Here is a 17,145-nt window from a genome sequence, read left to right as displayed (position 1 = left end):
AGTGCTGAAGTAGAAACTCATTCCAACAATGACATGGCAAACAAAGTGATATTACTCCATTCTAATGGGGGTTTTAGAGTCTATAAGGTGCCAGAAGAAGGATAGAGACCCTGGAAATGTGTGCCAAAAGACTCCCTTTATTTTGTTCCCTTCCCGGGGTCTGACACTCCGTACTGCTCGAAGGCAGCACACACTTTTTCAGCTTTTCCCTGCCCATTGCTGGCAGACATCAGGTCCCTTCACTTGTTCTTCCTCTGTTTGCCTCCGGGTCCTAGTGCTCGACTCCAAACGTCCCCTTTCTTTAAAAATAGTTAAGTTTCTTGAGAGTACTTAAATCTCTTCTACTATCTGACAGGGACTGATTACCTGTCAACCAGACCGAATTGTGGCACTTTTTGAGGTATCCTTAGGATTTTGTTGAATGGTGTTGTGACCTTAGTGGTCTCTCTGACACTGCTGGTAGCCTCATCAGGGTGCTAGCTGGTTTGAAATGGCATATATTCCGGGTGATGATCTTGCCAGGGCGTGTGGCCATGACGTTCATTCTGCCAGTTGTATAGTGGTTCAGCAGTGAGAGTGGTGCCTACTTTCCTCTGCTGTTTTTGTTTGAGCATCAAAAAGTCCCCTTTATAAAGTAAGAACTTTTGCGCCTTCCTTCAGCTTAGTTTTTCATCTTTGCCTTCTGCATGGTATCTTCACACAATTTGATGACGTCCTTGTGACGCGTTTCAGTCCATTGTGGAAGTTGTGTTCTGATTGCCCTTCTAAACATGAGTGACCAGACTCTCCTCTGCGTAGTCAAATGTGGTGTGGTTCGCAAGGCTCTCAAGAGTATGACATAGGGCTTGATCAATAGACAGTCCTTCTGGTTTGGCTTTCTGGACTGTTCTCTTTAAATTGCCCATGAATCGTTCAACCACGCCATTTGCCTGGGGCCACAGTGGTGTGCTCCTCCAGTGCTGAATGTCCAAGTGCCCTAGGAAGTCTTTAATCTTCTAGCTGGTGAACTGTGGGCCATTGTTAGATTTGAGAATTTTCGGGAGCCCCCACATGGAAAAGATATCAATGGTTCAGAATACATTCCCGGCTCCTGTGGATGTGATCTTTTTAACAATGGGGAATCATGAGTATTCGTTGAGGAATAACAACAGGTATTTGCCTATAGGGAGTGGGCCTAAAAAGTCAACTGCAACTAAATCCCAAACTGCCTCTGGTAGATCAGTCCTTGTTGTAGGTTGCTGCTTCGTCACTGGTGACAAACATGCGCACAGGTGGCAGGTTAGTAATTTTTCTTCAAGCAGGGTGTCAAGTTTCGGAAATCACATCCTTTCTTGTAGAGCTCTTTTAATGGGCTCTATTTTTCGGTGAACTTCATGAGCCAGCTCAAAGGCACGCATGTGTAGGCCCTTTGGCTGTACAATAAGGCGTACTCTCAGTATGACGCCTTTAGGGGTTGCACCCAGCTCCTCCTGGATGGTGTAGAATGCTGCCAGTCGTCTGAGCTTTCACTGTTGGCTGTCCTGTGTTCCCTTGTTTGCGCGTTAATCATGCTTTTGACTTTTGCTAAGATGGCCTCCTCCTGTGAGGCAGCAATTATTCCTCGCAGCCACAGCGCCAGTATTGTTGTCGTTTGTAGAATGAAGTTGAGAAATTCTTCAGCCAGTGATGACTTTGAGCTAGTCATAGGTAGTGGGCAGTGTGTGAAATAGTCAGCATGCTTCACTTCCTTCCCTGGCTTGTAGATGATGTTGTAGTCCTACTCCTGTAATCGCAAATCCCATTGTATAATCATTTTTGCCTTTGGGTAGCCAAAGATTGCCAGTAAGGCTTGGTGATCTGTGACGAAACGTTTTCTTTACAGAAAGATGTGAAAGTGATTGCAGGCCCAGACAACCGCCAAGCTCTATTTCCGGTTGTGAGTAAGCCCTTTCCGTTGTTGACGAACTCCTGCTGGCATGAGACACTATGTGTCTGAGCTTCAGAAGTACCGGAGTGTTATGCTAGAAGAGCCCCAAACCTCACAGGGCTGGCGTCTCCTGTGACTTCCATGTCCAGTGTAGGGTCAAAATATGCCATCACGGTGGCCGTTTCTGTTGCCATTTTGAAAACATTGTTCACATTCAGGTGACCATTTGAACTCTGTTGTCTTCCTATTGAGGTTGCGCAGGGGTTCACTGAGGGTTGCATAATCCTTGAGCTTGTCATGCTCAGGAAGGACCATAGCATGGTGACTTCTTGGGGTGGACCCATGGTTGAAAGTGCCCTTATCCTGACTGGGATAGGGGTTATGCCTTCCTCTGAAAAGATGTGTCCAAAGAATTTAGCTTGGTCTTGTGAAATTCGTATTTGTCCATATTCACTGTTATTATTGCTTCTACTAATAGCTGGCACACACTGTTTAGCGCCTTGTCATGAGCTTCCCAGGTTGCTCCAAAATTGAGGATATCATCACTGTAGTTGAGAGCATTGGGCACAGGCTGGATCACTTGATAAATGGCCTCTTAGAATCTTTCTGTTGCTGAAGCTAAGGCGTTTGGATCTAAAAAATTCTATGTGAGTGGCAAATGTGATGTATCTGCAATTTTCGTCTAGTTCAAGCTGATGGTATTCGTTGAGCTCAAGCTTGGAGAAGACTTAAGCACCATTCAAATGAGAGATAATGTTTGCTGTACGTGGCCCAGGGTGTTGTGCTCATTCTATTGCTCGGTTTGGCAGACACATATCGACACAGAGGCATACGTCGCCCTTCTTGTCCTTTTTCAGCACCACTACAATCTGTGACACCCAGGGATTGTGGGACCTTTTGACGGTTAAATGATGTTGTTTCAATAGTTTTTTTAATCTGTTGCCACAGCACTTTGTAGGTGAAACGCAATCTTTCTGTGTATTTACGCCACCGGCCGAATGTCTTCATTGATGTGTAGTTAAACTCGAAAGTCTTTCAATTTTCCTAGGCTACTAAACAGTATGGGAAATTTCTGTGTGACATCCAGACTTCTGTGCACGTGGTAATTGATAGAAATTCAATCCATATCTCCAGCTGTTGCAAATCTGAGCTCCCGAAGCTCTTCCTTGTAGGACATGTATGGTTTTCTTGTTTTTACCTTGTTCTGGATTGTGGCTTTGAAGGACCCTCTGCTGCTGAGTGGTTGAGTCGATGCGCAGGTGTATACGTGGATATATTGTTGGTTAATGTTTGGCATTGGCTTGAGTTCACAAAATGTGTGAAAAGGCACGATATTGATGGAGGCCCCACTATTGATGATGAACAGTATAGAGTGTCCATTCACGTTCAGCGTGTCCATTCACGTTCAGCTGTATCATTGGGCATTTGTGTGCAGCTTGCTCTGTGTCTACGCAATGTATGTCTTCGGTCTTCATGTCCAATGTGGCTATGCCTAGTTGTCTCGCCATTTCTAGACACAGGACATTGGGGGCTGGTACTTGTCCCTCGATTATGTATATCGTTGTCTGTGCCGATTATTCCTTGTGGTGGATGTTTGTGCGAACCATCCCTTTGCAGTGCAAAGATTTCTCTCTGGCCCATGTTGTTTATTCTCCAATGCGACTCTTGATGGGGCAATTGTTGTGCCACACGGGCCATATCTTGGGTTCTCATTGCATTTATTGACGATCCGCTGTCAATAATGAAGTTGATTATGTGGCCCCCCTATGCATAGGCTAACGGGCCCAGCAGTTTCTATGAGCGCTAGCTGACCTCATAAGAAAGTATCCATCATCCTCAATGCTACTTGATGACGACGGCAGTGAACCACTGGACGAGGCGACTTCCATAGGAGGGTAGATTCGGCGTTTCTTACATGGTGTTTACTTTTGTTCTGGGAGCGTCAACGCGGTCTTCTAGTGGCTTCTTGTTTGTCCGGCATGTTCAAATGCTCAGGTTTCTCCTTTCTGTCTTAGGCCCGACAGACTGATTGAAAATTATTCACTTTCCCACACCGTTTGCTGGTTTGTCCCAGAACTGGACACTTCCATAAGGAGTCCTTTTTAACAACAACTGCAGATATGCGAACCAGCTGGGTGAATTGTAAAAGAAAGGAATTGCGTGGTCCCTCGCACTTAACTCCATTTAAAAAAACTAAATGACCCAGCTTTCACTCCAATCCTCCAGGTGGCACAGGCAAAGGTCATTCCAACTCTAACCTACGGGTGCGAGGCGCTAAAAGGGCTGGATAGCACGCTATTAGATAAAACAGACGCAAAAATTTACAGAACGATCTTCCAGCTACCTCCTTGCACGTCACCAGCACTAATCAGATTAGAATTTGGAATCTGTAGACCGTCACTGGGCCGAATGGTGACTTTTTAAATAAGCTGCCATAAGCTTAGGGCGTCAAAGGAAGGCAGCTTGGCCCACCACCTTTGGAGCCAGCTGGACACAAGTCGATGGCAGGCAGGGAACCACTATCTGTCCTGCAGCCTTAGCACTCTTGGCCTGAGTAACCTCTGTGCCCTACATCCAAGCCAAAACGAGTTTAAGAGACTAGCAAAACTCAGTGCGAAATGACTTTCTTCAGTAGAAGACAGGGCCAGCCTTTCAGCAAGGCGTCACGGTTGGATGACCCTTTGCACCTATCCACAGTCAATCTCAGAGCTGCCTAACGACTACCTTCAATGCACGTACTAAGCTCCAGTTCTTAAGGCTGAGAATGGGGGTGATTCCTATGAACTGCCATCTCCCTAAATGTTAAAGAGACCGTGCTCAGGAAACGTGCCGGCTCTGCGGTCAACATAGGGAAGACATACTGCATGTGCTATGCTTGTGCTCTAATCTCCTAGAGGATAGAAGAACCCTATTACAAAGGGGCTGTATCGATAAGGACCTTAGATCTTGCAAAGGAGCAGTGCTGGCCTGCTTCTGCCCTGGGAACACCATACTAAACTGCGCCTTGGTCAGATTCCTGGACCGCTAGAGGAGGTGAGACGCGTTTTGGACTCTCGGCCTGGGACCTCGTCCTCTTGCCTATTTGTACTCCATCCTTACCTGTAACCCGGCCTGGATCATGGACGGCTTTAAAAAAAAAAAAAAAGGAGGGGAGACGTGCTAGGCTAGTCGGCCTGGGACTTAAATCTCTAGTCTATTTGGAATTGCCGTCTACTTGTCTGAACACAATCTATCGAAAGCCAAGGACAGTGCATTTGTAACAGAGGTTTTATGTCATGATGACGGCTGACTTTTAATTGTATGCAAAGTTTTCAATCATATTACCTGTTTTAAATACAGTAATGATTTTCTACATAGTAGATCGTTGCAAGGGTTTTAACAAATCACGCAATAAAGTTATATTATCCTTTCTTTTCTTTCTTTTACTTCTATCGCCTAATTAGTTCCACTGAAAGGGCGTTACAGCCTCTGGATAGAAAAGTTGTTACATATTGTATACAGTAAACAACAATAGGCAAAATCAACAGTGTTTCATGGCACATACTTCAAATTGAGAAGAAGAGCGGTTACTAAAGGAACCATAGCACGATGGACTGTACAAACAATCCATCTATGTTGCTTTTCAGGTGGTAAAGCACTAGGTGAGATCAAGAGCTTATTCCACAAGAAAAGGGGGGCCAACATTGGCATGTATTCGAAATGCCTCTATTAACCCCTTCAGTGCCCATGACGAGCTGGACTCGTCATGGGCTGCGGTGGCGCTGTGCCCATGACGAGTCCAGCTCGTCATGAACTCCGCCCGCTAATGGAAGGCGCGGCACTGGGCGGGGAAAGGGGCGGGCATGCAAGGGGTTAATATAATTTGTTTGGCAGCAATGTGGCCCCCTACACTTTTTGGAAAGGCATAGTTGTGTACATGCATTTTAAGCCTCAGACCGGAGCTCTAGAAGGTCCTCTTCCAATGTTGGGAAATGATTTAATTCTCAGCTTGTGCGTGTAAAATAGGTTCAAACTACAAATGAAGCTAATTTTGTACTTTGGGGGCTTTTCTAGAGTCCATGTATCCTCCTCACCTGCTTGTTAAGGAGGAGAGTTTGGGACAAGAGGGAAAAATAGTTAAGAACTCTCATTATGCATACATGAAAAAATATCGAGAAAAACAAACTGAAGATGTCTGTTAAGTCTTGGGACATTGTGGGCGTACGTTTGATGCCCTATCCTAGAACATTGTAGTAGCTTAAAATAACAAGCATTTACAATGCAATGGTCTCTGCATTGTTAAAGTTAGAGCTATTGGCATTGCTCATGACATTATTTTTGTTTTTGTTTTTAAAACATTTAAAGAAACTGCATTGTTATTTACAATGTCAATAGCTTAATCACTCTCAAATGCGAGACCTATTGCATTTGCACCCACACTCAGAGCCACCCACACAAAGCCACCCACACACACACACACACCCATACACACAGAGCCACCCACACACACAGCCACTCACATAGAGCAGCCCACACACAAATAGACACCCACAGAGCCACCTACACACACACAGTTACCCACACACAGACAGCCACCATGCATAGAGCCACCTACAAAAAAAGCCACACACACACAGCCTCGAGACGAGAACAGGGTATTTCCGAATACAGGTATCGCATTTACTCTGCGTGTGCCCTGCTCGGTACTGGTTTGAGCTTGTCTTCTTAGATGTAAACATGTATACAACAAGCCCGTGATGTGCCAGTCCGGGCGAAGCTGTCAGTTTAAAACATTCAATTAATGAGTTTCCCTTCCGTTAGTTCATAGCGACCAGATGCATTTCCTGTTCAACTTGTCGACGGCTGTGAGGCTGCGAAAAACGAGAAAGTCCTCACCTGGGGAGGCAGACAAGTTGGAGGGAACGAAGGTGCTTATTAAATTAAAGAGTGTCTTGTGCGCCTGACACCAGAGGTGCGCAATTCTAATAATCGGTGACAAGGCAGCAGGCCTCCCAGCGTCAGACATGTCTGGGCACACTGTAGGCACTCATGTTTCACAGTGGAGTTACACTGGTCCTCGCTTCTTCATTATTTATTGGGGAGTTTTATATAGCGCTGGCTAGACCCGGAGGTATCAGAGCGCTTTACATGAGTTGTATGATGTTACAAAGTTACATCAGATACATCAGAAACAAAATTACATCCGTTGCAAGGACGTTATATAGAGTGGAAAGGGACGGGTAGAGGGTGAAGAGGAAGAGGGGAGGAGAATGTAGATTAGAACGGGACCATAGGTGGAACAAGCAGCTGATCAGGAGCAAGAGTCGGTTCAGGGGAATGACGAGACTGTAAGATGGCGGTTTCAGTCACCCGTATCCAGGTAGCTCGCAATCAAAAATGGCGGCATTGCGGGCCAATACAAATCGGGTGAAAAGTTCCCAAAAAGGAAAAACCTACCCCACGAGCAGGGTTGAGAGGGGGCACATACCAGATGCATAATGAAGGAAGTCAAGAGGTGGGAGATCGCCCACGACACATCGGAAGTCCGCGGAAGAACAAGAGCAAGGCAGCAGTCTCATAGGGGGAAAGCAGCCGTGGTTCCGGCAGGCGCATCAGCCATCTCGGTGATCAGGAAAAGCAGCGGCGCGGCACTCAAGTCCGCTATGATGAGGGGAAGACCAGACCCACGCGTCTCCACGTCGAAAACCCCCAGACAAGGTGCCAGTGGGACTCCGGGCTGCCATGTAGCGGACCAGCAGAGGTAGGCGGGCAGCCACGCATCCCAGCTGCAGTTACTAGAGAGACGCCGCAGGCAAAAGATCCCAGCAAGGCCCAGAATGGAAGCGTCGAACGGCTTACCTCCGTGGTCACTTATCTGTCTTGCCGTACCACCCGCGGCAGGCCCCAGAATTTGGTGTGGCGTGAACGTTATCCAAGGAGATGTTGGTGCGTTTACTGTGCTTGAAAAACAAATCGTGCCCCACAGACAGCGGCATGGCTGACACCGACCCCAGGAGCTCGCCGACTTTGTAACCATGTATCTGCGAGGTCAAGCTGAAATGCCTCGGAGAAATGCAAGGTCATTTTCGGATTCGGGGGCGTGTTTTTCTTTCTCTCCTCTTACCATTGGATGGAATGTTTACATTCCAGAGGAGAGAAAGAAAGTAAAAAACACGCCCCCGAATCCGAAAAAGACGGGGCTTAAATGAACAGACGCCCCTCTCCTCCAATGGCTGGCCTCCGTTTAGGAAGCCAGCCAATGGAGAAGAGGGGCGGGTTCAAGCCCCATACGAGACTGCGCAAGCGCAGCCTTCGCTAGCCAAGACCTAAAAAGGTTTACTTTGAAGATGTTGCCCGGATCCAACCATTAGATAGCAGAATAGTGCACTGCCTGTGATTTTGGAAGAGTTTCAAACTCAAAAGTACTGTTGCAAGTAACTAGTCTATCTATCTATCTATCTATCTATCTATTTGTCACTGCATCTATTTTAACTGTTCGCACACCTAAATGCTTCTCTTCACATGTGCACTTTTGGCCCTCACTCTGTTCTTTCAGTATATGCACATATTTAGATATTCCTCTCCTGATGCACCCTCCCTCACTCACCCAGTTCTGTTGTCTGCGTGCGCACATCTGGGCCTTTTTCTCTCCTGATGTGCACTTCTCACCCATCCCTCTCTGTGTGCACATCTGAGATTGTTTACCTCCTTCTGGATGTGCATCTCTCATCCATCGCTATTCTCACCAACTGCCCTTAAGGCCACATTTATTGTGGTCCTGTGATCTGCCTTTATTCACTTTTCATACGCCCACCTGTGTTTGCTGCTCTGCATGTATGCACAGTGCCTCAACCCTAAGTTTTCTACAATTTTATAACTTGGGTTTGCAACCTACCTGTACTTACCTGTGATTACCTCTAATCTCTTACCCGGTATTACATTTTTTTTTCTAGGTGCATGTGACTAAACCTAATCATATATTTCCAAGTATTTTCCCCTCACCCTCCTCCTAATTGTCGTTCCCTTTTATTAACTACAGCCTAAGTGTCCATTTCCAGGTTTTCGCCTGCTGCTCCACTCCTGACAATTGGCCCTTTACTGTTCTTGCCCGTGACCCACTTGTCCGCTTTTCTACAGGTTTGCTCTGTGTGTCCTATGATGATGCCAAACAGCTGTAGTTTCACAGCCCATACCCGGATGCACAAAAATCGCCCACCAAACGTCTGTCCAGAATGCGGGGGCATTTTTCGCATGGAGACCTATCAGGCCCACTTGAAGGAGTCGTGCCTACATTTCTCGAGGAGGGTGGGCTACCGGTAAGAGACCATTCTGAGTGTGACTTATCTTTGGTGAATCTTTTCAGCCTATTATTTCAAGTGCAGATTTCATTAGTGTGAGGGGAGGTAAAGATAAACATCAGAAAACGTTTGTCATTTTTGAAAACTGAATTTTAATTATGAAAATGTGTCTGATTAATTTTAATTATGGAATTGTGTGACATTTAATATAACTTGCCATCTCTTATTTGGAAGTCCTCTGTTTATTTCATTTATCAGTACCAACATCCTTGCTTTTTTCTCTGTGCTCAACAAAATGCTATTTTTGTACATGGAAATAGAATTGCTTCAGATTGTCGCAAATTAGGGGTGCACTATTCTATCACTTGGACAGGATGATCCATTGATCATGAATGATGCTATCCAGAAACCTTTCAGGAGCTTTGTCTGCTTTTCTGGAGGATGTTTAGCGCCAGTATCCATCATTCCAATCAGTACGAATTCAGTACTCCGACCAGTACCTTCAGTGATGTGACCTGTGTGGAACAAACAAGACATGAAGTGTAGACCCTCCATGATGCTCCTTTCCCTGCTTGTATGAAGGTTCCTTCTTTGGCTCTGTGCTCTCACGCAAGGAGAGCCAGGATGCAGATGCCTCTCAAGATCCCTGAAGCTCCTTGATGAACAGGACATTCTTGCCGCATAATAACGGGACAAGCAAGCGTGACGCTGACTAAAGTGAACCAGTGGTTGGTGACTGAGCCTTGTGGGCTCACCATATCTGTGCGAACAACAAAGAATGCTCACCCAAGGGTGACACAAATGTTGTGGCTGGGGCTCCTTTGGTAAGTGCCACCCAACACAAGGTGCCCATGGGGGAGCTAAATGCTCCCATTCCAAAAGGGTGCCTCAATGTCCCTAATACAAAAAGAACAGATGATGGACGGAATGCTGAATCAATCAAACATTCATCCCCAGTCACAGATCCGGGTTAAATCCATTGTTTTTTTGCACTCCATGCCATTCCAGTTTAGACCCAGCCATATGCAGTCAGTCTTGACCCCGCTCCCCATGGGAACAGTCCAGCCTGAACTGCCAGGTCAGGTCCTCAGTGGACCAGAAACCAGCATTTTAAGAATGGTTTCAGGGTTTCACTCAAATCTACTCCACTGCACTCCAGTCTACCCCACTCCACTTCAAGCAACTCTCTTCTACACCACTACACCCTACCCCACCCCATTCCACTGTAATCTACCCCATTCCACTTCACTGTACCCCAGTCTACCCCACCCCACTGCACCCCAATCCTCCTTACTCCAGTCTACCTGACTCCACTGTACCCCAGTCCACCGCACTCCACACCACTCTACTAAATGCCATGCTGAACAGCAGACATACTGGTTTACAACATGGCTAAAACCCCTTGCCAAAGCCAATAGCTCTCACATTGGTGGGACCTATTGGCTTTGCCGATGCTTGTAAAATATTGTAGTCCTACCGAGAATTCAGGGTTGTAGGGTAATCAAGTCCTCTGAATTGTCCGAGTAACTCTTTCTATCTGCCTGATCGGCTGCTACAATCAGCAGTTTCTGGAGAAAAAGCTTGTTATACTACCACAAGTTAGTGTTGTAATTTTTTGTAGGCCTGATCATTTTTGCTCTGCCTCTTTTTTTGTAGATAGCAACGTAATATATTTCTGATTGAGATTGCAGGGCTTGTGAGTATCATCCTGATTGCCTGACTTTGAATCTTTGTTCTAGCTGCCCGAGCTGTTCGGTGGTGTTTGGCGGTGTGAACTCCATCAAGTCCCACATCCAAACGTCGCATTGTGAGGTCTTCCACAAGTGCCCGATCTGTCCTATGGCCTTCAAGTCTGGCCCCAGCGCTCATGGCCACGTCTTCTCCCAGCACCCAGGATTCACCAGTCAGCATTCAAAGTAAGTACCCAGGATCCAAGTGACCGTGGCTCCTCTGCAGGCAATCCCACCCTGATGAAGAGCTTTTAAAGGAAGTGCAAAAGAAAACTTTTCTTACTGATAATGGCCCTTAACAAGTAATTTTTTTTATGTAACTGTCTTTGGTCACAATCCGACTGCTGCATCGTGGGTAAAGAAAGATAGATGGCAGTTTTAGGTTACTTCATCTTGGAATTTGTTTTCCCTTGACTGAACCGTTTTATACACATCTCATCACCAGCAGGCAAGCCAAGTGGGAGATGATTTTCAGTTGTAGTCCTTTCAAGGTAAAAGTGCAGTTTGTGGTCTCCCCTTACAACCATACATTTTTTTGTTGAGCATTCAGTCATTGGCCTTTTTAGGTCTCGCCTGACCCAGCGCATGCGCGGGTCTGGCGAGACTTATTGAGAGGGCTCCAAAAAGTGCTACCAGGCCAGCCTAGAGCTACAGTGCATGTGCGCGGGCACGCGCGCCGCGCTTTGCCGCGATTACTTTCACTTTCGCGGTCGCACGCCCGCTTTGATGTGTGATCGCGATCATTTTCACTTTAGTGGCCGCACGTCCGCTTGGCATAGCCAATAGGTCTCGCTTTTGGGACCTTATAAGTATTTAGTTATGCAACTGTTGCATGACTAAACACTTATAAGGTCCCAAAGGCGAGACCTATTGGCTATGCCAATGCTTGTTTATGGGAGCTACAAATCCCTACTTACTATCCTGACGTCTTTGATTAAATACTGGTAGCTTTCATTACAGTGATCTCCCTCTACTGTGGCCCACCCACCACCGCTATTTGATTTGTGAGGCAAATCCACCATTTGTCTAATTGTTCATTTCAGGAAATTCCGTAAAACTTTCAAGTTAATCCTTTAATCCTTCGTCTGAAATGCCCAATTCTCCTCTGCTCCTTCCCTTCTAATCCCTGTTTTTCTTTTGATTCCTCTCTCTGTGCCCTGCCTCTTGCTGTTTCTTTTTCTTACTCCCACGCCACCCTCTCTTTTCTCCAATACTCTTACTCTCCTGCCTGTGTCTTCTTACCATATATTGTCTGTTGAATGACTGTCTTGTTCACTCCATCATCCACTTCCAGTCTTTGCTTCTGGATCGGATAATAGTTGACCCAGAAGCCTTCTGCAATCCAATTAGATTTTTCCTTTTCCAGCACCCAAGGTTTGTATTTGTGCAGTTCCATATTTTTTTAAATAATTGTGTGAATGTTTATACCCCCCCCCCCTACTGAAACCCTATATATTAGCTATTGGGTCTTTTGAGTAGTTTTTATTTTTTTCAATTTAAAACGTCAAATTGGGCATTTGCCAGATTGACCTTTAATCAGATTCAACAAAGTTGCTTATATCAATGACTATAGTCTGGCATCCAGTGATCCGACCCACAGTACTTGATAGCTTATACCTATATTAGTATTTTTTCTCTCTCTAATAGAGTTCCTGTGTTGATGAATGTCTAAGTGTGTGATGCAAACACCTAATTTCAGAACTCCCACCGCTGAGACAAAGCTATCTACGTATCAAAGGAGTGACTTTTTTATATCACATGACGTAACGTGGAAGCAACCATTATCATTTATTTTCCTTGTTGTTGTCCCCAAAAGTTTCTTTCTCTTGTCCGCCCCACACACATTGTACCTTTTTAAAAATTTATTTTATAAGGTTTTTGCAGTCTTTGCATACTGTTAGCAAAAAATCAATATTTTTATTTTTCTTAACAAAAGCTACAACAATAGCAACTTGGTCAGTAAGCAGGGTTGCTGGCTCAGTTACTTCTCACAAAAACGATTGTCCTAATATCTTCTTCAGTACACATTGTGGTTCAAAAGATTGGCATTCCCCAATTTCAAAGTCCCACCCTTTTTCTCCCAACCTTCAACTGAGGTCACATGGAGCATCCAGGTGAATGTGCGCAGCGGCGTAGGAAGGTGGGTGCGGTGGGTGTGGGCTGCCCCGGGTGTCATTACTGAGGGGGGTGACAAAATGGCAAAAATGTGTTTCAAAAATCAAAAAAGAATTTGGGGGTGTACGACACTTTAAAAATATATGTATTATTTCAAATGACTTTAACTTAGTCTGACCATACGAAACGCGGCTGAACTCTACATCATACATATCAAAACACCCCCAGGAAACATGTAGCAGACTCCTTCATGTGTTTTGAAACCATCGCTCTTTGAAAACTGAAGTGATGAAACAAAGTAAAGGGACATGCTTAGACATTGATATAATTTTTGCACTTTCCTTAGTGGTGTTGGTGCTCACAGCTCTTGATGCATTTCAGTTTTGTGGTAGGCTGAGCGCAAATGCAACTCAACATACTCCCTATCTCTCTATGTTTGCAAAAGCATGTACATGTAGAACCTGCAACCCCACAAGCCAATCTGCATCCTCCAGCTTCCAGTCCCCTTTCGGACCAAAACCACTGCTAAAATTTACTCAGAAGAACTATCCTATTTACACATCTTGGCAAGCATGATCCCCCATCCCTTCCTTGCTGAAAGTGTCACCACATACCCTTCTGTTTTACTTGGGTATGCATAGCTTTAGACCTTAATATCTGTGATACTTCAACAAACCCGGTTAATCACAAATCCGTTTGGGAAACGGATCACCGGAGTAATCTATATTATTTACAACTCCATTTATCAGAGACGATTCTTTGCTACATGAATTACTTTTCATTTGTAACTTCTAGTCTCTACAAGCTGAAATTCTGAATCCCTACTTTGCCATATATATTTTTATTCTTCACTGTCTGCTAGAAATTAATCCAGGATTTTAATTACTGTAACAAGTTTAAAGTCTGAGTTTCGAAAGCTTGGGATTATTTGTGACTTCAGTTACGTTTTCAAAGGACCACAAAGTTATATTCTAAAAGCTTCCCTCACAATAGTTTAAAGAGAACCGTAGTGAGGCATGATGTGAATACTTTCCTTAGCATCTTAACAATTCAGCTATGTGCTCTTTTGCCTTTACCCATGCCTATCTGTTTTTTTGCACATTTTAGCAGGAAAATGCCTTCTTGGGCCACGCTCCCCACAGTCCTCACTCACAACAGAGTATTGTTTAAATGTTTCTCTGCAAGAGTATCTTCCTTATTTAGGACACATTCTTTATAGTGCTTTTTCTCTGCCACCAAATATTGTCACATTACGAACATCAGTGTTCCTCATCACACATTGTTTCCCACACGTTTTCACCACTGCAGTGCTTGTTCTTGCACTTTTTTTGCAGTGCTTACTTACCTATGGTACATCATCCATTTTTTTTTTTTTTTTTTTAAACCGTGTATTGCAATCTCAAGTATATACAAGTATGGGCCTACAACCTTCCGGCCGGCCGCTAGAGTGACAGGAGCACCTGACAAACTTACAAAAGGGCACTTGGCGTTGCAGAGAAGTAAATCAGGAGGCATCAACGACATGGGCCACATAACTCTAAGCCCACAATACGGTTTCATTTTATACAAACACAACAACATAGAAAAACCACACCCGCAAGGCAACCCGCAATCAAAGGTAACCACACGTGCTCCTCAAATGAGGGACCCCAACCATCCACGGAAATCTAAAGAGGGGGAAGGTAAACAAGTCCAGGACTGGGGGAACTCTGTGCCCGGGGCTGGGGGAGGGGGTCAACTAGGGGGACGGAGCCGGTGAGGCAGCAGGCAGCAACGGTGGCTCGCAGATACCCCCGCGGTAGGCGTTCCAGGGGCCCCATATTTTCACCCACGCCCCAGGCTTGCCCCTCGCCACATACACCACCTTTTCTCGGAACATGCACCAATCCATATGTTCTTTCCAGGCCGACACCGCCGGGGGCCGCTGGGATCCCCACAGTTGAGCGATGTCACGCTTAGCTATCATATATCCCAGAGTCACCCATCGCGTCTGCGGAACCGAGTAATCAGTTGGTTCCCACACATTCAGCAAGCATCTCCTCGCTTCAGGCAACAGCGCGACATGCGTAACCAGACGCAGGACCTCATGCACACCACGCCAGAATCGCTCCACCTTCGGGCATTCCCACAAAATATGCAAAAAAGTCGCCAAAGCACCACACCCACGCTTACACAACCCATCCTCAGCATAACCCATACGCAGAAGCCTTGGCCCCGTCATGTAAACCCGGTGGAGTATCTTAAGCTGGACGAAACGAAGGCGAGCCGGTATGGCCACCTCCTTAGGAGAGGCCACCGCGGAAATCCAGTCCTCGTCGTCCAACTCCAGCCCGTCGGCAACCCAAGCCTCGCGGAGGCCGGTCAGCAGGCCCGAGCGGTCATTAATCAGTTTTTTGTAAATGAGGGAGATCGTGCTATCCGGAACGTGGCCATCCAGCACTCTATCCTCCAGGGGGGAAGACTCCGGGATGGAGGCGACGTCTGGGAAGACGGAGCTCAGCGCATGACGGACCTGCAAGTACCGAAAGTATTCACTGCCCTGCAGCTGAAACTCCGTCTGCAGCGTCTCGAATGTTTTAAATCCCCCTCTCGTCCAGAGGTCCCCCACTTTACTGATGCCGATCGTGTCCCACTTCTCGAAGCCCTTCGAGGTCCACAGGGAGCCCAACCGCTGAGGCGCATACAACGGCGACGCCCGGGTCAAACGGTCCTTCCACCCCATAGCTGCATTGGCCGCGTGCCACACCCGCACCATGACACGCGTGGGCCCCGTCAAGCGGGGATCCGGCGCGCCAGAGTAGAGCGCTCGATTGTAGTCGCCACCGGGCAGGAGCATCTTGTCCATTTCAAATGCCGGGTTCAAGGCGGGCCCATAGAGGCCGTGATTAATTGCAGCTAGCTGGGAGGCCCAGTAATACCGCTTAATGTCCGGGAGGGCAATCCCCCCGTCATACCACGGGAGCGTCAACTTCGCCAGGGCTATACGCGGCCTCCCGTCCCAGAACAGGCGGCGCTGTAGACTCTCCACCTCACGGAAGTAGCGCGCCGGGACTAGGTCCATAGTGTTCTGGAGAGCGTACAGGAAGCGCGGCAACGACATCATCTTAAACAATGCCGCCCGGCCGAGTGGCGAAAGCGGCAGGCGCCGCCAGCGCGCGACGTCCTCCTTCAAGCGCTGGAGGGGGGGAAGCAAGTTTCGCTCGTAGCGGGCCTCCGGGTCAAGCGTGATAAAGACACCCAGGTACCGAAACCCCTGCGAGGCAATCTGGATCGGACATCCCCGCGGGAGGACGGGAGCCTCCCCGGAAAGCACATAGACACATGATTTAGCCCAGTTGATGACAAGGCCTGAGTTACGGCCAAAGGAGCGCAGGACATCAACCAGGACAATCAGTGATTTGCGCGGGGAGGCTAGGTACAAAAGGATATAGTCAGCGTACATCCATCATTTTTATTGTATTTATTTATTTAGTATGATCTGTTGCCACCCTACTTCAATGTGCACAGCAAAGCACTAACCAAATGAGTCAAATTCCACTTGATCTGGGTGCAAGGGCCACACCTCCACAAAAAACACTGTTTATAGGTAGAAATTGTAGCTAATCATGGCAAAGCTTTCTCAAAATCATCATGGACTTCCCAACCTTAGTTTGAGTATTAGAGTAAAATGTCTAAATTCACAGACTTATTCTGACCCTAAAAATGCAGCATTGTTGCTGTTTTAGGTCTCGCCTGAGCCAGCGCGCATGCGCTGCGCGGCATTAAGTAAGGGCATTAAGCATTAAGCTCTGAACACACGCTCGTGCGTATGCTTTTTTTTTCTTAGCCCGCAATTGGCTTGTGCACGCAATTGGTGCAAGGTGGTTGCTTGTCCCACCTTGTTTGTTCCATGGCCTAGGGTTTTCGGGCGCGTTGGAGGTAAATGGAAACAGATGGTGCTCGCTTTATTTTTTGTTTTCCTCAACCTCGTGGTAGCTGTAAACAGTGTCTCGGAGGGGGTGGTTTCTCTGCCACTTCAGTGTGTTTATCATACAGTCCGGCACCTTGCTTCGCTTCTGAGCCGCGGCGGTAATTTACAAGAGACAAAGAAAGAAATAATGTGAGTTTGTTGTGCTCT

General features: G+C 46.6%; 1 protein-coding gene across 3 annotated transcripts in view; it reads left to right on the top strand.

The window, feature by feature from the left end:
- The window catches only part of ZNF687 (zinc finger protein 687), a 238,211-nt gene that overhangs the window by 161,360 nt on the left and 59,706 nt on the right, over nucleotides 1–17,145 (top strand). For all 3 annotated transcript variants that reach the window (XM_085639362.1, XM_085639363.1, XM_085639364.1), the window contains exons 3-4: nucleotides 9,023–9,201; nucleotides 10,923–11,099. In XM_085639362.1, the coding sequence (XP_085495488.1) occupies nucleotides 9,023–9,201; nucleotides 10,923–11,099 (356 nt within the window). The remainder of the gene's footprint in view (nucleotides 1–9,022; nucleotides 9,202–10,922; nucleotides 11,100–17,145) is intronic.

The sequence above is a fragment of the Triturus cristatus genome, chromosome 12 (assembly GCF_964204655.1).
Source record: "Triturus cristatus chromosome 12, aTriCri1.1, whole genome shotgun sequence".
NCBI classification, from domain to species: domain Eukaryota; kingdom Metazoa; phylum Chordata; class Amphibia; order Caudata; family Salamandridae; genus Triturus; species Triturus cristatus.
Note: the sequence above shows the minus strand (reverse complement) of the source record. Positions and strands in the feature narration are given on the sequence as shown.